General features: G+C 44.8%; 1 protein-coding gene across 4 annotated transcripts in view; it reads left to right on the top strand.

The window, feature by feature from the left end:
- Window positions 1–9,209: 9,209 nt before the first annotated feature.
- ALDH1L2 (aldehyde dehydrogenase 1 family member L2) overlaps window positions 9,210–22,413 on the top strand; it is a 46,511-nt gene continuing 33,307 nt past the window's right edge. For all 4 annotated transcript variants that reach the window (XM_025204887.1, XM_025204888.1, XM_025204886.1 and 1 more), the window contains exons 1-5: window positions 9,210–9,305; window positions 12,422–12,566; window positions 16,073–16,307; window positions 18,729–18,894; window positions 20,054–20,155. In XM_025204887.1, coding sequence (XP_025060672.1) covers window positions 9,240–9,305; window positions 12,422–12,566; window positions 16,073–16,307; window positions 18,729–18,894; window positions 20,054–20,155 — 714 coding nt within the window. In that variant the 5' untranslated portion in view covers window positions 9,210–9,239. The remainder of the gene's footprint in view (window positions 9,306–12,421; window positions 12,567–16,072; window positions 16,308–18,728; window positions 18,895–20,053; window positions 20,156–22,413) is intronic.

The following is a 22,413-nucleotide window of genomic DNA, read 5'->3' as shown; positions in this document are numbered from 1 at the left end:
CTTATTCCCTCCAGGAGGTGTCCTCCGCCCCCGCTGCTCAGCCGCAGCCGGATAAAGGCCCGGCTGATTGCCCGCGCCAGCGTCTTTGGCGTGCACTCCTCCTCCAGCTCTTCCGGACCTGCGGGAGGTAAGTAGGCCTCCTTGCTGCCCCGGGGTTTCTTTGGCGTTCCAGCTCCCCTGGGACATGGGGGTACGTCAATATTTCCACAATGACGGGGAGTGGTTAGAGTCTGATCAGGTCCTTAAGTTCTCCTCCAAGACACACACGGAGTTTGCTAGGCTCTACAGCGCGCTTAGAGTTCCCCACGAGATGGTTGAGGGGTCCTCCAACTTGGGCGGAAACTGCTCTAACCTTTTATATGGCTAGCAAACCAATCGCTAGCCGCCAGGTAGGAATAATTTAGAATTGACCAATAGTGGGACACAAATTTGCATACGTGTGGCGGGAACTCTTTTGTACCGGGGTTTTCTCTCTGCAGCTGAGAAATCCACCGTGCAAAGAAAGCTCCATGTGGCGGGAAAATTCCAATGTGCCGAGGCACTAAAAATCATTGGGTTATGACAGCAGGCAGGCAAAGAAACCTCCCTTTTTTCTGTGAAGTTCATTCAGAGTGGGGATGATTTTAGTTAATTTAGTTCCTTTGTTTTTTGAGTACCTGGACAGGTTGTGCCTTTTTTGTTGGCCTTAAGTTTAATAACCAGAGGACTGGATGTTGGCTGTAGGGGTGGTAAGGACTAAGGCGACCATGTAGAGGTGCCTGAGAGGCATGCTTGGTTTTGAACCCTGCCAGGAGCAGGGGTGCTAGAGAGAGAGAGAAAGAGAGGAGAAGAGGGAGATCAGGACAGGCTGCAATTGTCGGGGCCAGAGTCTAAGCCCTGATAAAGAGAGAGCCTGGGACCAAGAAGCCTGGTCAGCAGAAGTGAGCCCAGGCTAAAGGCCTACAGCCAGAGTTACCTACGGGCTGAAGCGAGGTGAGGTGAGCCTGTACAGGAGAGTGAAGGACAACTGAGTGACATCTGCGAAGCATGGGAGTGGCTATGGGGGAGGCTGGAGGCCACAACTGGAGCCCTTTAGGTTTGATTAGGGCCACTAGAGTCATGAGCTATGACCACCAAGTTTGAGTTGTGCCAGCAGGTTATGAATAGTTCCAATGGGGCACATGAACCGCATGCAGAAAACAGGCTAGGTTATGTTAGTTGATGAGCGTCCCAGAAACTTGAGACTGACTGAGTCTGCTAGGCACCAAGGAGATCACTCCAGGACTCGGATAGCCTCCTAATCAACACAGAAGGAATATCAAGGCATGGCAGGAGAGATATAATGAGGGTTATATGGAGGATCAAGAGTAGGGGCAAGACAAGGGTGGCCCAAAGAGGGTGCCATGGCAGCCCTTGGGACTCATCCTGCAACAGGGTCATTAATGACTCATGTTCAGCATGAATTGACTTAGTGTTGCTTTACTGGAGCTACACTGATTTATAGAAACTCATGATCTATAAACTTAACTGGTGTGCAGCCCCATGTAATAATATGAGAATTGGATTTATACATATGTAAATTATTAACAAATAGAGATCCAAGTCTGGGTGTATGGGATACATATGTTGTCAAAATTTTGCATGCTCATGGAAAAACTGTTCTTTTTGAATCAATATATTGAACTGTTTTTTTTCCCTAAAAATAGTTTCAAAGACCTATTTACTTAGTTTTGATAACACTTGCTCACTTCAAACACAGCCTCCAACATTTCTCAGAAAGTTTTTCTTTCCTAAGTTTTCAAGCCAAAACAGAAAATTGAACTTCCATTGAATTTCCAAGTACAAATGACAGTTGTACAGGCAAGTTAGCTAGTGTCAGAATACTAAATGCAGAAACTTAAAATATGACGATAGAAAACTCCATACAGTTTTTGCCTCCATGGAGTTCACTTTAAAAGTTTGGCCATTTAAGGCTGCCTGTTAGATTACAAAACATCTTACTATTTTTCAATAAATATCTTTTTTTCCAGTCACATCTTACTTTTTTTCCAAAGTAAAATGAGTTTTGACTCTTCTGATGGTTCTTAATTGATCTTCATTTGTGGATGATCATATAGTTGGACATTTTGTGTTTCCTTTAGTAACTGTTAGTTTGTGTTTAATAATGAGTAAACCGAAAAAGAAAGATTATACATCTCAAAAGATCTTTTCTGTCAGTGTACTTGTGGTATGATCCTAGGATATATTAATCAAAGTGTTTCCAGAAGAGTTAGGAAGTATTCATTCCATTGTACAAGGCAGTGGTGAGAGCTCATTTAAAATGATGTATACATTTCTGGTCACCCACCTGTAAGACAGATGATTTCAAATTGGAACTAGTATGATCAGGGGAGTGAAGAGATGATCATAGGATGGAAACTGAAAAGGCTTGGCTTGTTTAGCATAGCAAAATGAAGTCTGAAGCTGCAAAAAAAATTGTCTTTGTGCCGCCATAAAAGTTTTATGGCAGCATCAATCCCAAGCAAGCAGATGTCCACACTATGGTAGGGACAATAGGGAGTAAAAATTTGTGCTGCCTTTTTGCATTTGTCTTTAAGATGGGAGAGCGTGGATAGTCCAGAGCTTCCCATGCTTTCCATCTTCCCAGGCTGGTACTCTCGGGGCTTCTGGGGGCCAATCCTGCATGCCCTGAGAATTCCCCTGCAGAGGAATTTCTGGGATGCACAAAATTGGGTCCCTGAAGCCCAGGGGAGTGCCTGTCTGGGTTCCTCTGCTTGCAGAAGTGCAGCCTAGGAATCCCCTGGCAGGGGATTCTCTGTGCCTGGACTTAGGGCATGCATCTGCAAATCAGGGGGAACCTGCATTCTCATTTTTTGTTGCATTCAGTGCAAATGATATGGGCGTTTATATGCATGCTGTGGGAATGGAGGGAGAGGCGGCACTTTGAGAGCCGCTGTAATTAAAGTGCTCGGAGTGTCTCATGTATCAGCATCCCCGCACTTAAAAATGGTGACAGGGCCACTTTAACTAAAGCTCATTCAATGCAACCCACTTCATAAATTATATGAAATGACCCATTTCATATTGCATTTCATCTACCCAGTTGGTCCCAGACAAAGGAGTGTGTTGGAGCTTTAGTTAAAGCACTCCCATCACCATTTTAAAATTCAGGGATGCTGACACACGAGATGCTGGAGTCTGCTGGAGCGTAGTACTTACCATGCTCGAGCAAACTCAATTAATCGAGCCTGCTCCAACACACTGTAGTTACAGTGCATTGGAGCAGCCTGGCTGCTCATGTATAGACACCTTATGTGCCTATCCAAGGGCATAAGCTGGTCCTAAATATGCTCCTGACAGTAATTTTCCTAACTGATATTCATCAAGGTTCTACTCTAACTCTAGCTCTACTCTAACTCTATCTACTGGCACCGGGAGATTCTTGTCTCTCAGCCTAAGCCCCACAGTCATGGGATCCAGGCTGGGAGATCCTTATTTCCCAGTGCCAGCTTCATGGTCACACGGCTGGTGCTGAGAGATTCTTTTTTCCCAACATCAGCTCCACGGTCCTGGGGCTGGCACTGGGAGATTCTTTGTTCCTAGCCCTAGCCCTATGGTTGTAGGATCCAGGCTGGGAGATCCTTGTCTCCCAGAGCCAGCTCTGCTGTTATGGGGCTGGTGCTAGGAGTTTCTTCTCTCCCAGCCCAAGCCCCATGGTTGTGGGACCTGGGCTGGGAGATCCCTATCTCCCAGTGCCAGCTCCATGGTCATGGGGCCGGCACTGGGAAATAAGGATCTTCCAGCCCGGGCCCCATGAAAATGGGGGAAGACTCTCCCAGCACTAGCCCTGCAACCACGGAGCCTGTGCTAGGAGATAAAGATCTCCTAACCCAGGTCCCACAGTCGTGGAGCACAGGCTGTGAGCTCCCTGCTGCCAGGGCAAGGAGACATTGTCTCTGCCCAGGGTTCAGTGGCAGAGCCTGCCCTGGCAGCAGGTAGCTCCCAGGAGCAGGAAGCAATGTCCCAGCCCCCACCAGGAGATAGCTCTCTTCTGGCCCCTGGGCTAGCTCCCCCGACTGCTACAAATGCCTGTTGCAGGGCTGCAGAACTAGGCACAGTACCAGCTCCGGTCTCACCAGTGCCGAGTAGAGCAGAAGAATCACCTCCTTGGTTTTGCTGAAGATGCATCGATTGATGCATGCCAGAGTATTTTATACCCTACTGGCTACGGCATCGCACTTCCGGCTCATATTCATACTGTGATCTGTTATTACCCCGAGGTCCCTTTCATTCGTGGTGCTAGTCAGTATGGTGCCACCAAGCCTATAAGTGTGTCGGGGGTTGCTTGTCCCGAGGTGGAGCACTTTACGTTTCTCGATGTTGAACTTCATCAGGTTCTGATCCGCCCAGCTTGCTAGCCTGTCTAGGTCCGCCTGTATCTGTAGCCTATCTTCAAGTGTGACCACACTCCCCCATAACTTGGTGTTGTCCATGAACTTGGCCAGCGAGCTCTTCACCTCCACATCCAAATCGTTAATAAAGATGTTGTAAAGTACTGGACTGATCACTGACCCCTGCAGGACACCACTGCCCACTTCTTGCCAGGATGACACAGATCCGTTCACTATGACTCTCTGGGTCCTATCCTGCAGCCAGTTTCTCATCCACCTGACTGTCTTGAAATTAAGCCCACAATCCTCCAATTTTCTCACGAGGACATTGTGGGATACTAGATCAAAGACCTTTTGGAAGTCAGAGGCGCCCACAATGTAGAGGCTCCCAGTGTCCAAAGCTTGAAGTAGCTACAGGTGATGAATGGTGCCCAGCTCCTTTTCTATACTCACTCATGTAAGTGTTCGATTTGTGATTGCATATGTTCTTTGAATATGACATGGCTGTTGCCTGGCTTATTATAAAGACATTGTAGTATGTCTTCAGATTTGGGAAATCTAGACCTTACACACTACTTCATCTGATTTCATAGATTTCATAGACATTAGGGCTGGAAGGGACCTCGGAAGATCATCGAGTCCAGCCCCCCGCCCAAAGGGCAGGAAGTCAGCTGGGGTCATAGGATCCCAGCAAGATAAGCATCCAGTTTCATCTTGAAGGTGTTCAATGAAGGCGCTTGAACCACCTCCGGTGGCAGGCTGTTCCAGACCTTGGGGGCTCGGACAGTAAAGAAATTCTTCCTTATGTCCAGCCTGAAATGATCTTGTAGTAGTTTGTGACCATTCGACCTCGTCATCCCTTGGGGCGCTCTGGTGAACAAACGTTCCCCCAGATGCTGGTGGTCACCCCTGATAAACTTGTAGGTGGCCATCAGATCACCCCTGAGCCTGCGCTTTTTCAGGCTAAAGAGCCCCAGGGCTCTCAGCCTGTCATCGTAGGGTCTGCTTCCCTGACCTCTGATCATGCGCGTGGCTCTTCTCTGGACTCTCTCAAGCTTCTCCACATCCTTTTTGAATTGTGGAGCCCAAAACTGGGCGCAGTACTCCAGCTGCGGCCTCCCTAAGGCCGAGTACAAGGGGAGAATGACGTCCCGGGATTTGCTTGAGAAGCATCTATGGATGCAAGCCAGCGTTTTGGTCGCTTTACTAGCCGCCGCATCGCATTGCAGGCTCATGTTCATCTTGTGGTCAATGATGACCCCCAAGTCTCTTTCTTCCATAGTGCTAGCCAACATAGCACTGCCGAGCCTATAAGGATGCTGCGGGTTTTTTTTCCCAAGGTGGAGAACCTTGCATTTATCGGCGTTGAACACCATCAGATTCTCGTCCGCCCACTTGCTGAGCCTGTCCAGGTCAGCCTGGATAACCTGCCTGTCTTCTGGTGTGGATGCTTTGCCCCAGAGGTTGGTGTCATCGGCGAACTTGGCCAGTTCTGATCGCTTCTGACTCCAGTGTCCACATCATTAATGAAGATGTTGAACAGTATGGGTCCAAGGACAGAGCCTTGGGGGACCCCACTGGTCACAGGACACCACGATGAGTGACTTCCATCGATTACTACCCTCTGGGTCCGACCCCGGAGCCAATTTTCCAGCCAGCGGATCGTGGAGGACCCAAGGCGACAATTGGCCAGTTTCTCCAAGAGGCGATCATGGGACACCAGATCGAAGGCTTTTTTGAAGTCAAGATATATGACATCAATCTCTTCTCCCTTGTCCAGGTGATAGGTCACCTGGTCGTAGAAGGAAATGAGATTGGTCAAGCAAGACCTACCTGCAACAAACCCGTGCTGGCTATCCCTTAAGATGTTGGCGTTGGCCAGTCCATTAAGGATGGCCTCTTTAATAAACTTTTCTAAGATCTTCCCCGGGATAGAAGTCAGGCTGATGGGCCTATAGTTAGCCGGATCCACTTTCCTCCCTTTCTTGAAGATAGGCACCACATTGGCCTTCTTCCAGTCTTCGGGCACTACACCAGAGCGCCAAGAGTTTTCAAAGATCCGTGCTAGAGGCTGGGCTATGATGCTCGCCAGCTCCTTGAGTACCCTGGGGTGAAGATTGTCAGGGCTGGCTGACTTGAAGGTATCCAGCTTCTCAAGATGTTCCTTCACAAAGTCAGTATTAATGGAGGGCAGGGGATCACCCTCACCTGGACTTCCCGGCCCTGTAGCGGGCATGGGCGTCCCATGGGGCTGATGAAAGACTGACGCAAAGTACCTATTTAATAGGTTGGCTTTTTCCTGGGCATTTCTACTCTTCAGAAGAATAATAGTCCAAACCATCTCAAACCTCAAAGAAAAAATTGTGGTTGGTTTCAGTGTTGCTGGGAATCTGAGCATGTTCTGCCATGAATCTACTACTGATAGTTACAGCAGTGCTGGTATCCACTCAGAAAATGGTTTCTTTTCCCCCTCCAAACTGTGCAAGCATTTCTGGAAAACTAAAGTGATGCCATCAAATGCATGCACTGAAGTCAATTAAGAGATGTCAGAAAACTTGAAATTAGACTCAGGAGATAAAATGTTGGGCTGCCTCAGCCTCAGGTTTGCTGGTCATTACATTTTCCTCCACTCTTCTTGAACTCCCCTCTCCCCGTGGTCACGGTCCCTTAGGGCCTCACTGACAAGCCTCCTGAGCTTGTCAAAGTCGGCTTTCCTGAAGTCAAGGACTTCCGTGTTGCTGACTGACTTGCCAGCTTTTCGGCGGATGGTGAAGGTGATCAGCTCGTGATCTGGTACCGGAAGTCTCTTAAAGTGGGTGTACCACTGGTTCCTCATTCCCTGCTCCAAAATTTTAAGAAAACATTCATATTCAATTAATAGTGTTTGTATATTTGGAGTAGGAGTCTCCTAAGGATGTATAGCAGGGGTCAGCAATCCACAGCATGCGTGCCATTTTGCTCCGCACACCAAAGCTGACCCAGGCTCCAGGCAGATGCTGCCAATCACAGAGCCCAGGCTGCTTGCAGCAGGTGGTAGGGAGGTTGCAAGCCCTGCTGCAAGCAGCCTGAGCTCCGTGGCAGGCACAACTGTCCAGTGCCCAAGCTGGATGTGGCAGGCAGCCGGGAGGTTGCAACCAGTGCATCAGGGTCTGGCACCCCAGCCCGGCTCCGTGGTGGTTGCTATGCATGTTTCAGGGTGCATGGCAGGAAAGGGGCCTGGGGCAGTGCAGCCCCACCTCTTCCCTGCTGTGCTCCCTGTAGCCACTGCCAGCAGGGAGCTGGGCCAGGGCTCCAGACCCTGGTGCAGCTGCTTGTAGGCTCGCAGCTGTCTGCTGAGATCAGCCTGGGCTAATTATACAACCCAGCCCTGCTCCCTTGCCTTGTCTTTGCAGTGGGGGTTATGTGCCCACTGCATGGGCTTCCTTTGTGGGAGTGCCTCATGCTCCCTGCCTTGCAGTCCAGGCCGGATAAGTCTTTAGTGGGCCCTAGGCAAACAAACTTGTGGCCCCCTACTTAATACTGTATATTTATATTACTTTTTTCATTCAATAATTATAATATGTAAAATAAGCACAACTGGGCCCCTTCTTCACTTAGGGCCCTAGGCATGTGCCTGTTTTGCCTATGTGTTAATCTGGCCTGGCTTGCAGTACCCAGAGCTGGCAGCCAGCAGCAGCTCTCCCTTGTCTTTCCCTCCTCTCTCAGCATGCTGCCCCCATGCATTTGGGACTGAAGGGGTTGTATTTATTTGAATAGTGGCTCTGGATTGTAAATCTTTGCTCTGTCGGGGGAAGCGACTGCAAACTTTCCCCCTTTCTCTCTTGTGCCATTTTTGTGTGTGCGCTCTGCCCCTTTGTGCAGCCAATGCCTTGCGATCAGGGGAGGAGAGGGCACTGGAAGGCTGCTGTAGCTGCTGCCTGGAAGAGCCCTCCAGGGGGGACAGCCTCCACATTGGAGCAACTCTTTCTTGCCTCATGTGGAGGTGGCTGCTTGCAAAAGGCAAGCCACAAGGCTGCAAGCTGCTGTGCTGGGGCTTGGAGCCCTGGCCCGGCTTGTTGCTGGCAGTGGCTGCATGTGTACCTCAGGGAGCACGGTGGGAAAAGGGCCAGGGCTGCACTGTCATGATAAGGATTGGGCCCCTTGCAGCTCCACCACTATCTGCCCTGGCACGCCAACATGTTCAGAGTCCAGGGTGCAGGGTTTTTGGGCGCTCAGCCCAAAAACATTACCAAACCCTGATTTATAAGTAATCTGAGTTAATCTGTATTAATTGGCTGAGAGTGACAGCTTCACATTTACTCAGGCCAGTGATGATCTGCATGGTAGTTGGGTCTATGCTAATTTTAACATTTTATTTTGGTTAGCTGGGGATTAGTATTTACATATACTTCAATGCCGCCAACTGACCTTGGAAATCTCATTAAACAAAGCTGAGCCCAGTACTTGTATTTAGTTAGTGCTAATGCCTCTGATTTGTTCCTATTAATCTTGTGTCCAGACATGATGCCCAAATGTTTTGATGAGTTCTAATAATCGGGGTCCTGTCCTTTTAGATAGAGAGTAAAACCTGCATACACTTGGGTCTCTCTTTCTGCGAGGGTTGCATTCCAAAAATCCCCCTGTCGCAGAGTACCTGGGTACCCTGCTCCTAAAGAGGGGAAACTGCAAGAGGCAAAACTGCTAGGGAAGGAGCCCTAGCAGTGAGGAAAGAGCACAGCTGTTGGTTACCAGGGGCAACTGGAGCCAGCAAGCCCTATACCTGCCAGAGGTCAGCTGACTGAAGGGGCAGGGCCTGGCTCCCTGATAAACCCTAGGGGCTGAGGCCAGAGGCAGCGCCCTGCCAGCAGCTGAAGAGGAAGGAGCTTGGTCATGGAAGAGTGGAGAAGCCTGATACAGGAGCAGCGTCTGACACTGCTGCGAGATGAAGAATCCCCGGTAGGCTTGAACGTTGTTATGGCCGGGCGGCTTCTGTTTATGTTATAGCCAAGGGGCTTGCGTTTGTGTTGCTGTTCCTCACTGGTGGTTTGGGTGAGGCTATTAGGGGTTGGAGGAGGCCTCATAGGGGACCCACAGCAGTGTGGGGACCCCAGCACCAGCAAAGGCACAGCATTCGGGGTGCACTGACCCCAGCCCTAAGGAAGGGGGCAGCATTACGGAGAAGTGCTAGAAAGAGGGCACGGAGAGAGACAGGGCTGCGGAGAGCCTGAGCGCCAGAGAGAGGGTGTAGACCTGGACCGAACAACGTCTATTCCAGCTGCAGGGTTTGGGGCGTGGTAGTGACATGTCACTAAATTCAATAATAAAGGCAAATAGATACACCACAATACAGGTGCAAGTAGTGTAGCACTGCATGGAACAATGGGCGGTGCAAGATTGAGGCAAGTGATGGCATCGCATACCTGCTTCACTCACCCTCCCACAATGCTTCACGCGCATCACTGCATAGCTGCGTTGCATGCTTCTTCGCATAAGATCAAATTTTTCTTGCACAAAACAAGTTTCTGGTGTGTAGATAAGGTTTTTGCATATAAGCAAATTGGCACAAAACAAATCCACATAAAGAGAGATCCGAGTGTATTTTCTTCATGCAACAAAATTGTGTTCTGGGAGGCCAGTTTCAATATCCATTATATCTGTACTGCCCTAGATTGTATATGCCAGAGATTCCAGTGTGTTTGTCTCTATAATGAGAATGGTACTAAAATATAGTTACTGGTGATCACCAGGCAGTAGGAGGTCATTGTAGAGCTATTCAGTTACACTGATAGTCAGCGCTGAATCCCATTCTTTCACAGACTGTAAAAAAGGGTAATGCCATGCAGCTTTAATCAACGGCTTTTTCAGTGTCTAGCAGGAATCCTGGCAAAGGTTCCCTCAAGTGGTGTGGCACTGCAGTTGTTTCAACAAGTAACCTCTGTTGTTTGACCCACACCTCAATTTTATCAATCTGACCTAACTTACCTACATTTTAAGCATTTTAGACGTAAATGCCAGGCTCAGTCCCTCTGCGCAGACTTAGAGGTAGAATACTCTATCCTCTCTCTGCTTCCAGTTCAGTGTTGTCAAGGTCCCCACTGACATTAAAAAAACTCAAATGGCTGTACCTTTTCTGTCAGTAATTCATACAATCATGATATTATATCTCTCTGACCTGCTTTTAAGGCCTATCACTTTGTCCTTCAGTCTGAGTTTGTTTTGCGTTTGTTCCTACTGACCCGTCTTTCATTAACCTTTTTCCTCTAGGCTGGATATCGATTCCTCTAACTCAGTAATTTATGTAACCAGGGGATATAGGAATTTGCAAAGTGGCTAAGCAGTTTGCCTATGAACATAGGACACTGGACTCAGTGATCCAAGAGGCCCCTTCTAGTCCATTGTTTTTAATCTGTCAGATCTCCAGTCAAACATTTTATTACTCCCACGTCCTCATCCTGGAATTTCGCTGTCCATAGGTGTTGCCATCTTGGAATTGGTGGTTCCTGTATGGGCCATTCTTTACTACAAAATTAGTGCTGTGATGGGGCAAACCAATTCCCCCCAGATGTCATTAAACTCCTCATCTTCACTGGCAGGAGTCCTTTGTTCTGGTGGACATTTTAAAAGTAGTGAGGATATTGTACCATCTCCATAGTGTGAGATGACCTGTCCTGCCTCTTGACACACACCTATCTGGTTTCTAGGACAAAACTGTTTATGGCTCTCAGAAGGATTTTTACATACAAATGTACTTTTGGTTGCTTGTTTTGCGATATAAAACTTGTTTATAGTAGAAGCCTGAGGGATTTAGGAACACTGCAGCAGGATTATATCTAGTGTTGGTTCTCTAAATGTAACTAATTAGTCCTCCTTCCCAAAAGAAATTTCTCTTATGTACTAAAAAGTATCTGTTATACATGGGAGGAAACCATAGATGTAGGAAGAAGCAATAGGCACCCTGGCTGATTTAGGTAAATACAATGTTGAACCTGATATTCTATATTACAATGCCATTACATTTCTTAGGGGAAAAAAATCAAGTGTTCAATAAGGATAAAATAGGAAAATTGGAAATTAGGGAGAATATTACAGAAACTTTAGTCTCACCTGAAAGGATTTTACTGTGAGTCTATTTCATATACTAGCAGCCCTCGACTTGCAACATTTCAAGTTACGTTTTGCCCTTACAACATTTATAAATTGACACCCTGTTTCAACTTTCTGATGTCAGTTTTGACTTTACAACCCTTGATCCGATGTGACGCCACACTAGCGAACAAGTTCGCTGTGTCACCCATCTCCCTGGAGAACCTCTGTCCAAACTTCCTTGGACACTTTCTTAAAGAAAGCAGACATGACTCCAGAAAAACCTGCAGCCAGGGCTCCTGAGAAGATTCTGGCCAAGAACCCTTCAAAAAGTCCAACCAAGAGCCCTTCAAAACATCCAGCAAAGTCACCTCAGAGAAGTCCTTGCAAATCAATGATTGCTATTTACAATATAAATACATTGATGTAGCTATATTACTCATCTATAATTGATCAAGTACAAAATTCTAGGGTATTTTTGGTGCAAATAGGGTATCAGGCTTTGGTTCAGGAACCAATCCCCTATTTATAACATTGTTTCTTATGAGAAAATTGGTTCCGAGTTACAACGTTTTGACTTAAGACATGGTTTTCAGGAACCAATTGTGTCGTAAGTCTGAGGACTGCCTGTACAGTGTCTTAGCTTACCAACCCTGGGTAAGAATAATGACTGCAGATGCTATTATGCTTTCATGTAACAAACAGAACATCTGATTGGTGAAACATCTGCTTGGGAAATAATAAAGAAAGCAGTGATGATACCAAGTGACATTTTTATGTTAAGAGTTATAATCTCACTAAATTGAATGGTATCTGCATTTAAGAGTTCAATAGAAAAACTAATAAATGATTCCTTCATAAACTATTGAGACAGAGACTGTTGCACAAGAAATCAAAGCACTGACTAAGTAAAGGGTAAGAGGGAATGATGATTATCAACGTATCTTTTATTCATACCAAAATGTAGTTGCTTTCTTTCTTGTTGATAGGTTTATTGTCAACGTAAACTAAAGCTAGCCCTGATAGGTCAGAGTCTTTTTGGACAAGAAGTCTACAGTCACCTGCGAAAAGAGGGTCATAAAGTCGTAGGAGTTTTCACAGTTCCAGACAAGAATGGACAAGCAGATCCTTTGGGTAAGTATCACCACCATGGTACTGTCCTGCTCATGAGTAAATGCAGGTTGCTTCTGGGTGAGAAGGCATTTGTCCACAAGGCAGTGATTTGTATATCTTGCTGTGTTTCATACCCAAGTCTAGCCTGGAATTACAAAAGAGTTAATCTAGGGTTCTTAGTTCCATGCTGAGTTAAATTCCAGCGTTGGTTATCTGGGGCTGGACTATTATTGTAAAATTTGTCCTTTGTAAGAGACTGTCCATAGTTGTGCTGCCTAAGCAGTTTGAGCAGATGATTGTGACTTAACTGTGTTGCAGTCTGCCTCCTGGCCTCTTCCTTGCTTTATAGGAGAAGTAAATTGCTGTTGGGCTTATATGCAGCACAACGTATATCGCCCAATTTGCCGACATAGCTGTCCTGTTTGGCACACTTCAGGGCTTTGAGCCAAGAGACTATCCATTTCTGGCAGGTGGGCAGAGAGGTCCAGGAGCCTAGAGGGGAAGTATCAATCTGTAGAGCCTGCTTCTCATTCCACCCATGGCAGAGGTAGCTGTCCAAGGGAGTAAGGGAAGGAATTGCATTCGGTTATGCCCCTGCATTGGTGTACAGGGGTGTTTGGTCCCTGTGAAGGAATAGTTACCAACTGCTAAACCTTGCTGGTGCATACACATGTGCAGAATGGCTCTCTCCCTGAGTCCAGGAGCTGCTTTGAAAGGACCGTCTCAATAGTAATGTGATTGTTAATAAACAAGAATGAAACTCTTAATCATATTAATTAAACAACTGCCAAAGTATCATTAAATTCTGATTAGTCACTCAGGTTAAAATTGCATTTCATGTGGTATTTCTAGTCATTCAGTGTGTTTTGTCAGGTTCTGACGTATTAACACAAGACCTTTTATTAAGGAAATAAGTTAACCATAAACGCTGCTTATTTAGCCAATGCTCCTCCCAAGCCTACACATTGTTTTCAAGCGTATTAAATTTTTAACTAAAAAATTGTAAATAAATAAATTAGTTTTCACACTTGGGAATAATTAGTCAAGGTGTCAACTATCCTCAAAGTGATAATTAGATTAAGCATGGGGAGATAATCTAATGCATAATTGTGCTGTTGTTCAAAATAGGCAGACAAGGTTCTTTGGGTAAATCTGATATCTTTTTATTAGACCAACTAAAATAATTGGAAAAATTCTTCCTTGCAAGCTTTCAGGGAAACAAACATCCTTCAGTCAGGCTGAGAAAGTGTCAACATAAGCAGTTACCACTCTGGGAAAACTTCCCTGGATTTTAAACAATTGTTTGTTTGAAATGGGTCATGGAATTAGTTTATAGTACACTAGATGATTAGAATTTGCTTTTTGTGGGTACTTTGCTATATTTATGCTCAGATGACTTAAGGAGATTCTGCAGGGACTGGGTTGTGGGCAGTCTTGCCTAATGGTTAAACCCCTGGGTAAGGCAAGAGGCAAACCACAGGCCAAGTCAGGGGTCAGGAATCAAAGACCAAGTTATTATATCCAAAGGCAAGGATTTCTTTGGGTGATATCTTTGTCCTAACTACACAGATGGTCCAATGAAAGAGAAGCTTTTGAATGCAAGACCTTCTCTCTCAGGTCAGAAGAATGTCTTGTATTCAGTCTTGTCCAACTTTACCCCAAGTACGCAGTTGATCCAATAAGAGCTATCATCCTAAGAAATTTCTGCCTCTCGCATAATTCCTGAACTATCACAGCTACAACATCACTCTTACACTACCAGATCCAAAGGGAAATCTAGGGGCAGAGTCCAAATCATGGGCCAGGTCAAGGCTAGAAGATGGAATCAAAGTCAAGGTACACCAGGAGCATCAAATAAGAGCTCTATTTTGACTAGGCAGGGAACAGAATGAGTCGAGTCCTATGGAAAAAACAGCATACGAAACAGTAAAGGCTGTATCATGCTGTGTACACGCAAGGGGGTTCAATTTAGGTTGCTCAGGCAACTTTCATTTTGGCATTTTGAGTGCTTGATTTTGCAACTTCAATAATGCTCTTTTGATGTGACTTGTCTTGAAAGGAAAAAAGATTAAAAAACCAGGAAGTCTACCATGTGGCATCATATTGCCAGTCACAATGCCTTCCTCCGTGATCTTGATCAGGGCTCTGAATCTCATTGTAGTACAGCATCTCATTTGTTAAATAAGGACAGTAGTACTTCTCCTCCACTCTTTGTTTTGTCCTTGTAGGCTGGAAAACACTTCTGGGCAGGGTCCTGTTTCTGTTTGGGCATCTGTGTCTACCAGACACAATGGGGCCCTGACCTCAACTGCAGCCTGTAGGTACTACTGCTTGGCAAATAATAAGTATTATTGTTATTCAGTACTAACTTTCACAAGTGTCAACATTTTGAACCCAAACTCTTTTTAGATTGCTTTTAACATGTACCCCATCCCATCCATTACTATTGTATCTAGCTGAATATCAAGCTATTAGCAGTGTGCAAAGCAGGCCCTATTTGATTTGGATTCAGATTTGGCCCGAATCGGGGACAGTGATTTGTTTCGTTGATTCGGATTACTGTCTCCAATTCGATTTGGCCGAATCTGAAGATTTGATGCTGATTTGGAGAATCAGTGATTCAGACATAGACACAGCTTTAAATGTTTTTCCTATATACCTCAAGGTACCAGCACAGCTCATGTTCTCTGTGATGCTGGGGCAGATGCAGTGTCCCACAGGAGTGTGGGGGGGCCCTCCACGTGCTCAGTGATGAACCTGGAAGTGGACCAGAGTCCGCTTCCGGGTCCATCGGGGAGCACACTGGGGGCACCCCACCCACCCCCCCGGTTCGGCAATCAGTTACGGGAGACCTGGGGGCCTCCCCAGACCTAGGAGGCACCAGTTGCACAGGGGGCCCCCCCATACCTCCCTGGCTTGGCACTCCCCGGCAGACCCAGAAGTGGACCAGAAGTGCTTCTGGTCCACTTCGGGTCTGCTGCCGAGCACACTGGGGAGCCCCCTGCACTCCGGTGGGGGACTCCATGCACCCCAGCACTGCAGCATTCATGGGTTGCCTGGTACCTTGGGGTATGTAGAAAAAACATTTAAAAGCTGTGTCTATGTCCAAATCTTTCCAAATCTCTCTGAATCAATTCAGAGGGTTCCAATTCAATTCGGAGAGATTAAAGGGTCCTCTGATTCCGTTCGGGTTCAGAGATTCAGACACTGAATCGAATCAGGGACTGACGCTTCTCAGAGCCTTACAGGCTATGCTGCCATAGGGAGCAGACAGCTTATTTCATCTAGTAACATGTTCCCTACCCTGAAGGGCTAGGAAATCTGTGGGCACAAGCTAGCCTATACAGGACAGTGCGCTATAAAGATGCTTTGGTATCAGTATAAACACGGTTTTCCATCTAATTTTTTTATTAGGTTTTTAGCTGTCCTGCTATGTCCTCCTAATCTGTTCTTGTTTTAACTTTTGCCATGAAGTGCTCTTTTTTTTTTTTTTTTTTTTTTTAGCATAATATGTTCTTGTCCCTTAGCACTTTCAGCGGAGAAAGACGGCACCCCTGTTTTCAAGTTCCCCAGATGGAGAGTTAAGGGCAAGCCAATCCAGGAAGTAGTTGAAGCCTATCGATCTCTTGGAGCAGAGTTAAATGTCCTTCCATTCTGTACACAGTTCATCCCTATGGATGTTATTGACTATCCAAAACATGGCTCAATTATTTATCACCCATCCATCCTTCCCCGGCACAGAGGAGCTTCTGCTATCAACTGGTGAGATATTATTTTTACAAAAGAAACCAAATCTATTTAGATTTCCATGTCTTTTACAGCTAAGTGTGCCAGATCCTCAGCTGGTATTAACTAGCACAGCTCCATTGACTTAAATGGGGCTGCACTGCTTTACACCAGCTGAGGACCTTTGCTTGATACCCTACACCTGCATTCCATTTGATTTTTATCAGATTTATGAGAGCACCACTGCTGTTATTGCTAATGCTTTGAGAAGATCAATAGTGAACCACTTTTCCTTCATTTTTACTCATATAGCTCTATACAATGTCATAAGAAACAGAAGAAGCTTCATATTAATGAAGAGAGTTAAAGCGAGAGGTTCAGATATGTGTTGCAGGAACCAGGGAAACTACATATATCTGAAAACTTTTATTATATCTGTAGTGTCATCCCTTCTTTCTGTACAGATACACACAGGTTCACTTTTCCTGCTGTATAAGAAGATTTAATGACATGTCTCCCAAGGCTAATAGTAGCTCCACAGTCAAATCCACCAGAATTAGAATTTGCTAAGGCTTATTACAGTGTGTATGGCTGTTGTCATCACTACTAGGTAGCTTTTCTCCTTTAAATCTTCTCTTGGATTTGCTGTATGAGCAAGCAAAACCAGAAATATGAGCAGCTTAAGACCAAGGGTCATATTTCCAGGGTCTGAGAATCTCTTCCTTCTGCAATGGGTTTGTCTGCAGTCATGTCAGCTTTTGTCCTTGTTCTGTGATCCTTGTCTAGCATGAGCTGGATCACAGCTTGGAGACTACTAGAGAGGGGAGGGGAAGAGAGACTATAGTTCATATCTGTCCTTTTAGAAAAAGTGTTGCAGATTTGGCTGTAGCCAAATAGTCAAAGTGTCCGCTAATGTCGTGTGTCTTGGTTTTTAGGTGCACAATTAGAGACGCCTATGTCTGATTTTTTCAGCAGCGCTGATAATTATCAGCTCTAAAAGAGAACTGGAATATAGGTGACTCTGGAACTGATTTTAGCCAAAGGGAAATCCTGAGTTGATGCAAATCGGCATACTAATACAAAAAATATATAATATTGTACATTTGGCAGGGGGTGGTGGTGTCAGGGCCCTGTTCACGTGCAAATTAAATCTAGATAGAAACCACCTATAAAGTTGTTACACATGTTCAAGTACTAACTTAATACCTGGTTGGTTCTTTTTATAGCTGGATAGTTATTTTTATACTGTGATAATTACTTTGCATGTGTGGCCAGTCTAAATTTATTGCACAATTAACCAGTTAATTGCATAATATGTAACGTGTAGCAGGGGTCTTAGTAACTCGGCTATATTATTAATTTGCACCAGCTAAGCATGTGCCTGGTTCTGGCCCATTTGGTGGCAAAGGGAAGCAGCGAGCACTTCCTCTGTGCCAAGCTGTGGAGAAAGGGCAGCAGCAGTGGCTGGGTCCGAACACTTGCCTTCCGCTAGCCTCTGACCCCAGCTCAGTCATTCTGGCCCATGGCCTGAAAAGGTTGTCAACTACTGTCCTAAAGCTTTCTGCAGTATTGCTGTACTCTGTTAAGCAGCAATCCTTTTCCAGCTTGAAATGGGCTGCATTTCAGTTACAATTAACTCCGTTTTTCTTACCTAACCTGTAGGTATGTTGTGAGGCTTTAGTAAACAGTTTGAGTAAATAACTTTGAGACACTCAAACAGCAGACTCTGTAGAATCATAGGGTGTCTGTACATGTGCGGGACGCCTTCTCCGACACATTCTAATTAGAGCTTGTCGGAGCAGACTCGATTAATCTCTATTAATGGAGTCTTCTAGAGCGTTCTAATTGGAACACTCCCAGCAGCCTCGCCATCACATGTATTCAGCATCCCTGCATTTCAAAATGACAGCAGGAGCACTTTAAGAAAAGTTCGTTGAACAGACTTTAGCAAGTGTCCCCACCACCATTTTGAAGTGTGGGACACTGAACAAAACACCTACAGTGTCTTGTGTAATTACAGCGGCTCCCAAGAGCCGCTGTAATTCAAATGCCCCCTCCACCCCAGAGCACGTGTATAGATGCCCATAAGTATTATTTTGTTAGTATCATACATCCAAAAAGCACCAGTCAGCTGCAGAAATTTTGCACCACTTAAATATTTCCATTCGCAATTCATTTAAAATGACATAAACCGTGTGATGCAGACCGAGGTAGAAGCACTGGACTGCAAGTTGCAACACGTAAGATATAAGTCACAGCTTTCCTTACATCTTTGTATGTGAACCACACATGTCAAACCAGTAGTTCCCTAAATAAGATTAGTGAAATCACTGTACTAATAGATTCTCAGCCCTCCCCCTTTTGAGTGCAACAGGCATATAAACTGCTAATGAATAGATTAATATTTTTTACTATAGTCATTCCATCTGTATTTATTCTGAAATATTTTATTTATAGGACTTTAATCCAAGGAGATAAGAAAGCAGGATTTACTGTTTTCTGGGCTGATGATGGTCTGGACACTGGACCAATTCTTCTGCAACAAGAATGCGATGTAGAACCAAATGATACTGTGGATGACCTGTATAATCGCTTTCTTTTTCCGGAAGGAGTGAAAGCTATGGTATGTCTATCTGTGTTAACTGTCAACATTTTATAAGGAAGAGCCTGCCCCTTCTAATCCTTTTGGAATCTGAACATAAATGAAAGGTAATAAGATATTAAATAATTTGGCCCAGCGTTTCACTTGGAGTAAATCTGCATATCTCTTTTAACTTCCAGTGCTGATATGTTGGAAATCTGACCCAAAGTATTTTTTACTAAATCCATATTCCACAGAAGCAAGCAGGTCAAAGTAATCTCTGATGTAATTCCTTTGACTTCAGTGGAGTTACATTTAGGATGAATTTGACCCATTGATTTTAAATTTTAAGTTTAAACTAACCAGCTACAATTTTTAGAGCTCTTAAAAAAACAGGGGATTTGCAGATTTATAATAAGGTTTTGAATTAAAAAAAAAACAAAACAAAAACTGTTTAAAGATTCATCTCTCTTGGTGTTTTTTGAAAACAGTGATCCTATTCCCACATTGCTGAATATGTGGAAAGACAAAATATTCCAGCTTTAGTGAACGTATTAGAAAACTGTCTCTATAGAATTGTTTTTTTTCTGGGCGTTGCTGGTGCCTGCGGTGTACTAACTTGCATGAATAGTCCACTGAAATTAGCAGGGTTACTTAGTTGACTAAGAATTTGCAGGTTTGGGCTCAGTTGTACAGAATCGCCAGAAGTTATACTTACTTGTGGATCAGTCGGTAAAATTCAACCTAATTTTTGGAATTGGATGTATTGGTGCATGTGATATACAATGTACAGAAGAGAAGTACACAAGCATTCTTCTTAAAAACAAAATAGTTTTCCTTTCTCTTGAACTTTGGCAGCTGATATGCAAAGTAACTACTGTTTTTGCAACCAGTCACAAAATACAAGTTTAAATGAAAATATATAGAGTCAGATTCTGTCCTTGATTAGGTCCTGACACTGGAAAGAATTTTGTGAATGCTTAGCTTTATGCATTGTGAGTGAGTAGTGTCACTGAAGTAATTGGAGCTACTTGTTGGTATGTCAAATTAAACCTCTTCAGACAGAAAAGCACCAAATCCTGTTCCCCTTACAGGGGACAGCTCTGTAGACTTTACCAAGTATAACAGGCAGGACAAGTGTAAACAAAGGCAAAAATCTGGTTGAATCAATTAAAACTGGGTTGGTTTTTTTTCTGTTTAGGTAGAAGCTGTCCAGCTAATTGCTGATGGTAAAGCTCCTCAGGTGCCTCAGCCTGAAGAAGGGGCAACTTATGAGGGGATCCAGAAGAAAGAAAATGCACAGGTACAATAGTACATTCACACTGGAAACAGAAGGGGTGTTCTTAGCTTAGGTTAAAATAGCAATCAAGACAACTTGGATTAGCAACTGGAGTTCAAGAGTATAAGGGAACCCTGTCTTTACTGTTATTTTAGTCAAAGTTAACTATTTTGGGTGAGCCAACTTGAGCTCAAAACACATACATTCTTGCTGTATATACATACTCTGGTACACTTTCTGTTTTATACTGCAAACATTCTCTGGACTAAGGGTTCTGCTCCAGAAGTCCATGAGAATTTTCCCACTTACTGCAGCACATATAGGACCTGGCCCCAGTTAACAAGTCTGTGATAGGTAGAATGTACAAAAATAATCTATCATTCTTACTCATTCCTCTCCAAATTCTGGTTTTACTGATTATTGATATATAAAGAAATTAAGGGACTAACCCTGAAAAGTCCCATTAAAATATTAATAGCATAAACATATAAAAAAAATTAATCTTGTTAATCTCTTCACCCAAAATTCTCAGACAGATTCCAAGAATATATAATGGTGCCCCAGGCCAAAATCATACTTTCTATCAGCCTTCTTATATTTAGTAACTTCACAACCTTCTTAGGATCACTTACACTGAGTCGGTGCCTGTACAACAGCTGCTGTTTCTTACTAGTCTGCCTTTAAAATGTGCTTGGATCAGTCCTTCTCTCGCCAACAGGTTCCATTGGATTCTGTGACAGTAATAGATTTCATGTTGTGAAAAGCACCAAACAGCTGAATTAATTTTAAACAAGTCACCTCTTTTGTGAAGTCTTAGGGCCTTGGTACACAGTAATTGTGGGCAGATCCTGGTACTCTTAACCTCTTGATTGTCTGTGCATTTATACCTGAAACTAGTTTTAAGTACTTGTTACATGGCTCAAAATTATGCCACTCCAGGGCATGATTCTCTCTGATCCATATTACCTAGCTTGTGTCACACTAAAGTGTAACTATTCTAAACTACACCTTTTAGTATAAGCTTTTTTCATCTGTCCCCATCCCTTGCTGGCCTGGATTGGGCACACTGCTCCCCCCCCTCCTCCCTGTCGGTCCTGGGAGAGAACCTGTCGGTTCCTGTCGGTCCTGGGAGAGCAGGCAGGGAAGGGTGAATATGCCCAGCCACTGCTGCTCTGCCCCACTCCCCACAACAAGAGTAGCCACAAGTAAGTAATGCCCTGGGGAAACCCCAAGAGTAGGGGGGGAAGCCCAGAACGGAAGGAGTGGGGTGGGGATTCTTACTTTTCAGTCCTCCAGACCCCTGCTGTCCTGAAGTATGACTACTGCAAACTCAAGCTAATGCTAACACCTATCAGCATTTTTGCAGCTCACAGTGTAAGATGTAACAAGGCCCTTATATATATCAGCTGAGTTTTGCTGTCAGCCTAAGGACCCACTGAAGCTGGTTGGAGACTCTTGTGAAGTCCTGGTGTTGTCCCCAAAGGACAGTGAGTTCGTGCCCGGTGCGCTTGTGCCAATAAACACACAGGGGTGAAGGATCCAACTTTAACCTTTATTTCCTGCGGAGAAAGTGGTGCTTGGCAATCGTTCGCAAAGCAAGCACCCCCACCCCAGTGGGCGTCTGCCTTATATAGCTACGTAACAGGTTAAACTTGCTGATGTGATGAAATGTGTAGCAAGCCCAGCAAGTAACCCCCCTTCCAGCTCCCCCCCAAGTAACCCCCTTCCAGCTCCAGAACTTTGTTGATACAGCTTTTCCTCTAGCGAGGCCAGCAATTATAAACAACTAAGCAACAAGCGATCTCCCCCAGCCTAAACAACCTACTGTATGCCCTTGGTTAGATAAAATACTTTTTTCAGAACACAAAGCTGTTCCTGAAGTAGAAAATGCATAGTAAAAGTTCAGGGGATCTCTGCTAGACATGGCTTCCAGCCTTACTTCTGTCCCTAGGGGTTTAGCCAGGTGCCCCTGAAACAAGGGGTGCTTATCAAATCCCCCCTTCGAGGCTATGGTCCTTACGGAAAGGTCCATAGTCCTCGACTATCTTTCTCATCTCCAGAAATCTTTTCACTTCCTCCCGATCATTTTGGATCGGGTTTGTAACTGATGATTTTACAAACATCACGTGGTGAACAGGGGAAGAAATTGATTTCTTGAGTACCCCACAACACAGTGGCATACAATGTACCCCACAACAGATCATTAAAAAAATACATATACTTGCCACAATTAATAAGAAAATTGGCTTAAGCCATGAAAAATTAGGAAGCCAAGAAGTAAG

Source organism: Alligator sinensis, unplaced genomic scaffold (genome assembly GCF_000455745.1).
Source record: "Alligator sinensis unplaced genomic scaffold, ASM45574v1 scaffold267_1, whole genome shotgun sequence".
NCBI lineage: Eukaryota > Metazoa > Chordata > Crocodylia > Alligatoridae > Alligator > Alligator sinensis.
The sequence above is the reverse complement of the archived record's forward strand: the minus strand, read 5'-3'. Positions and strand labels throughout refer to the sequence as shown.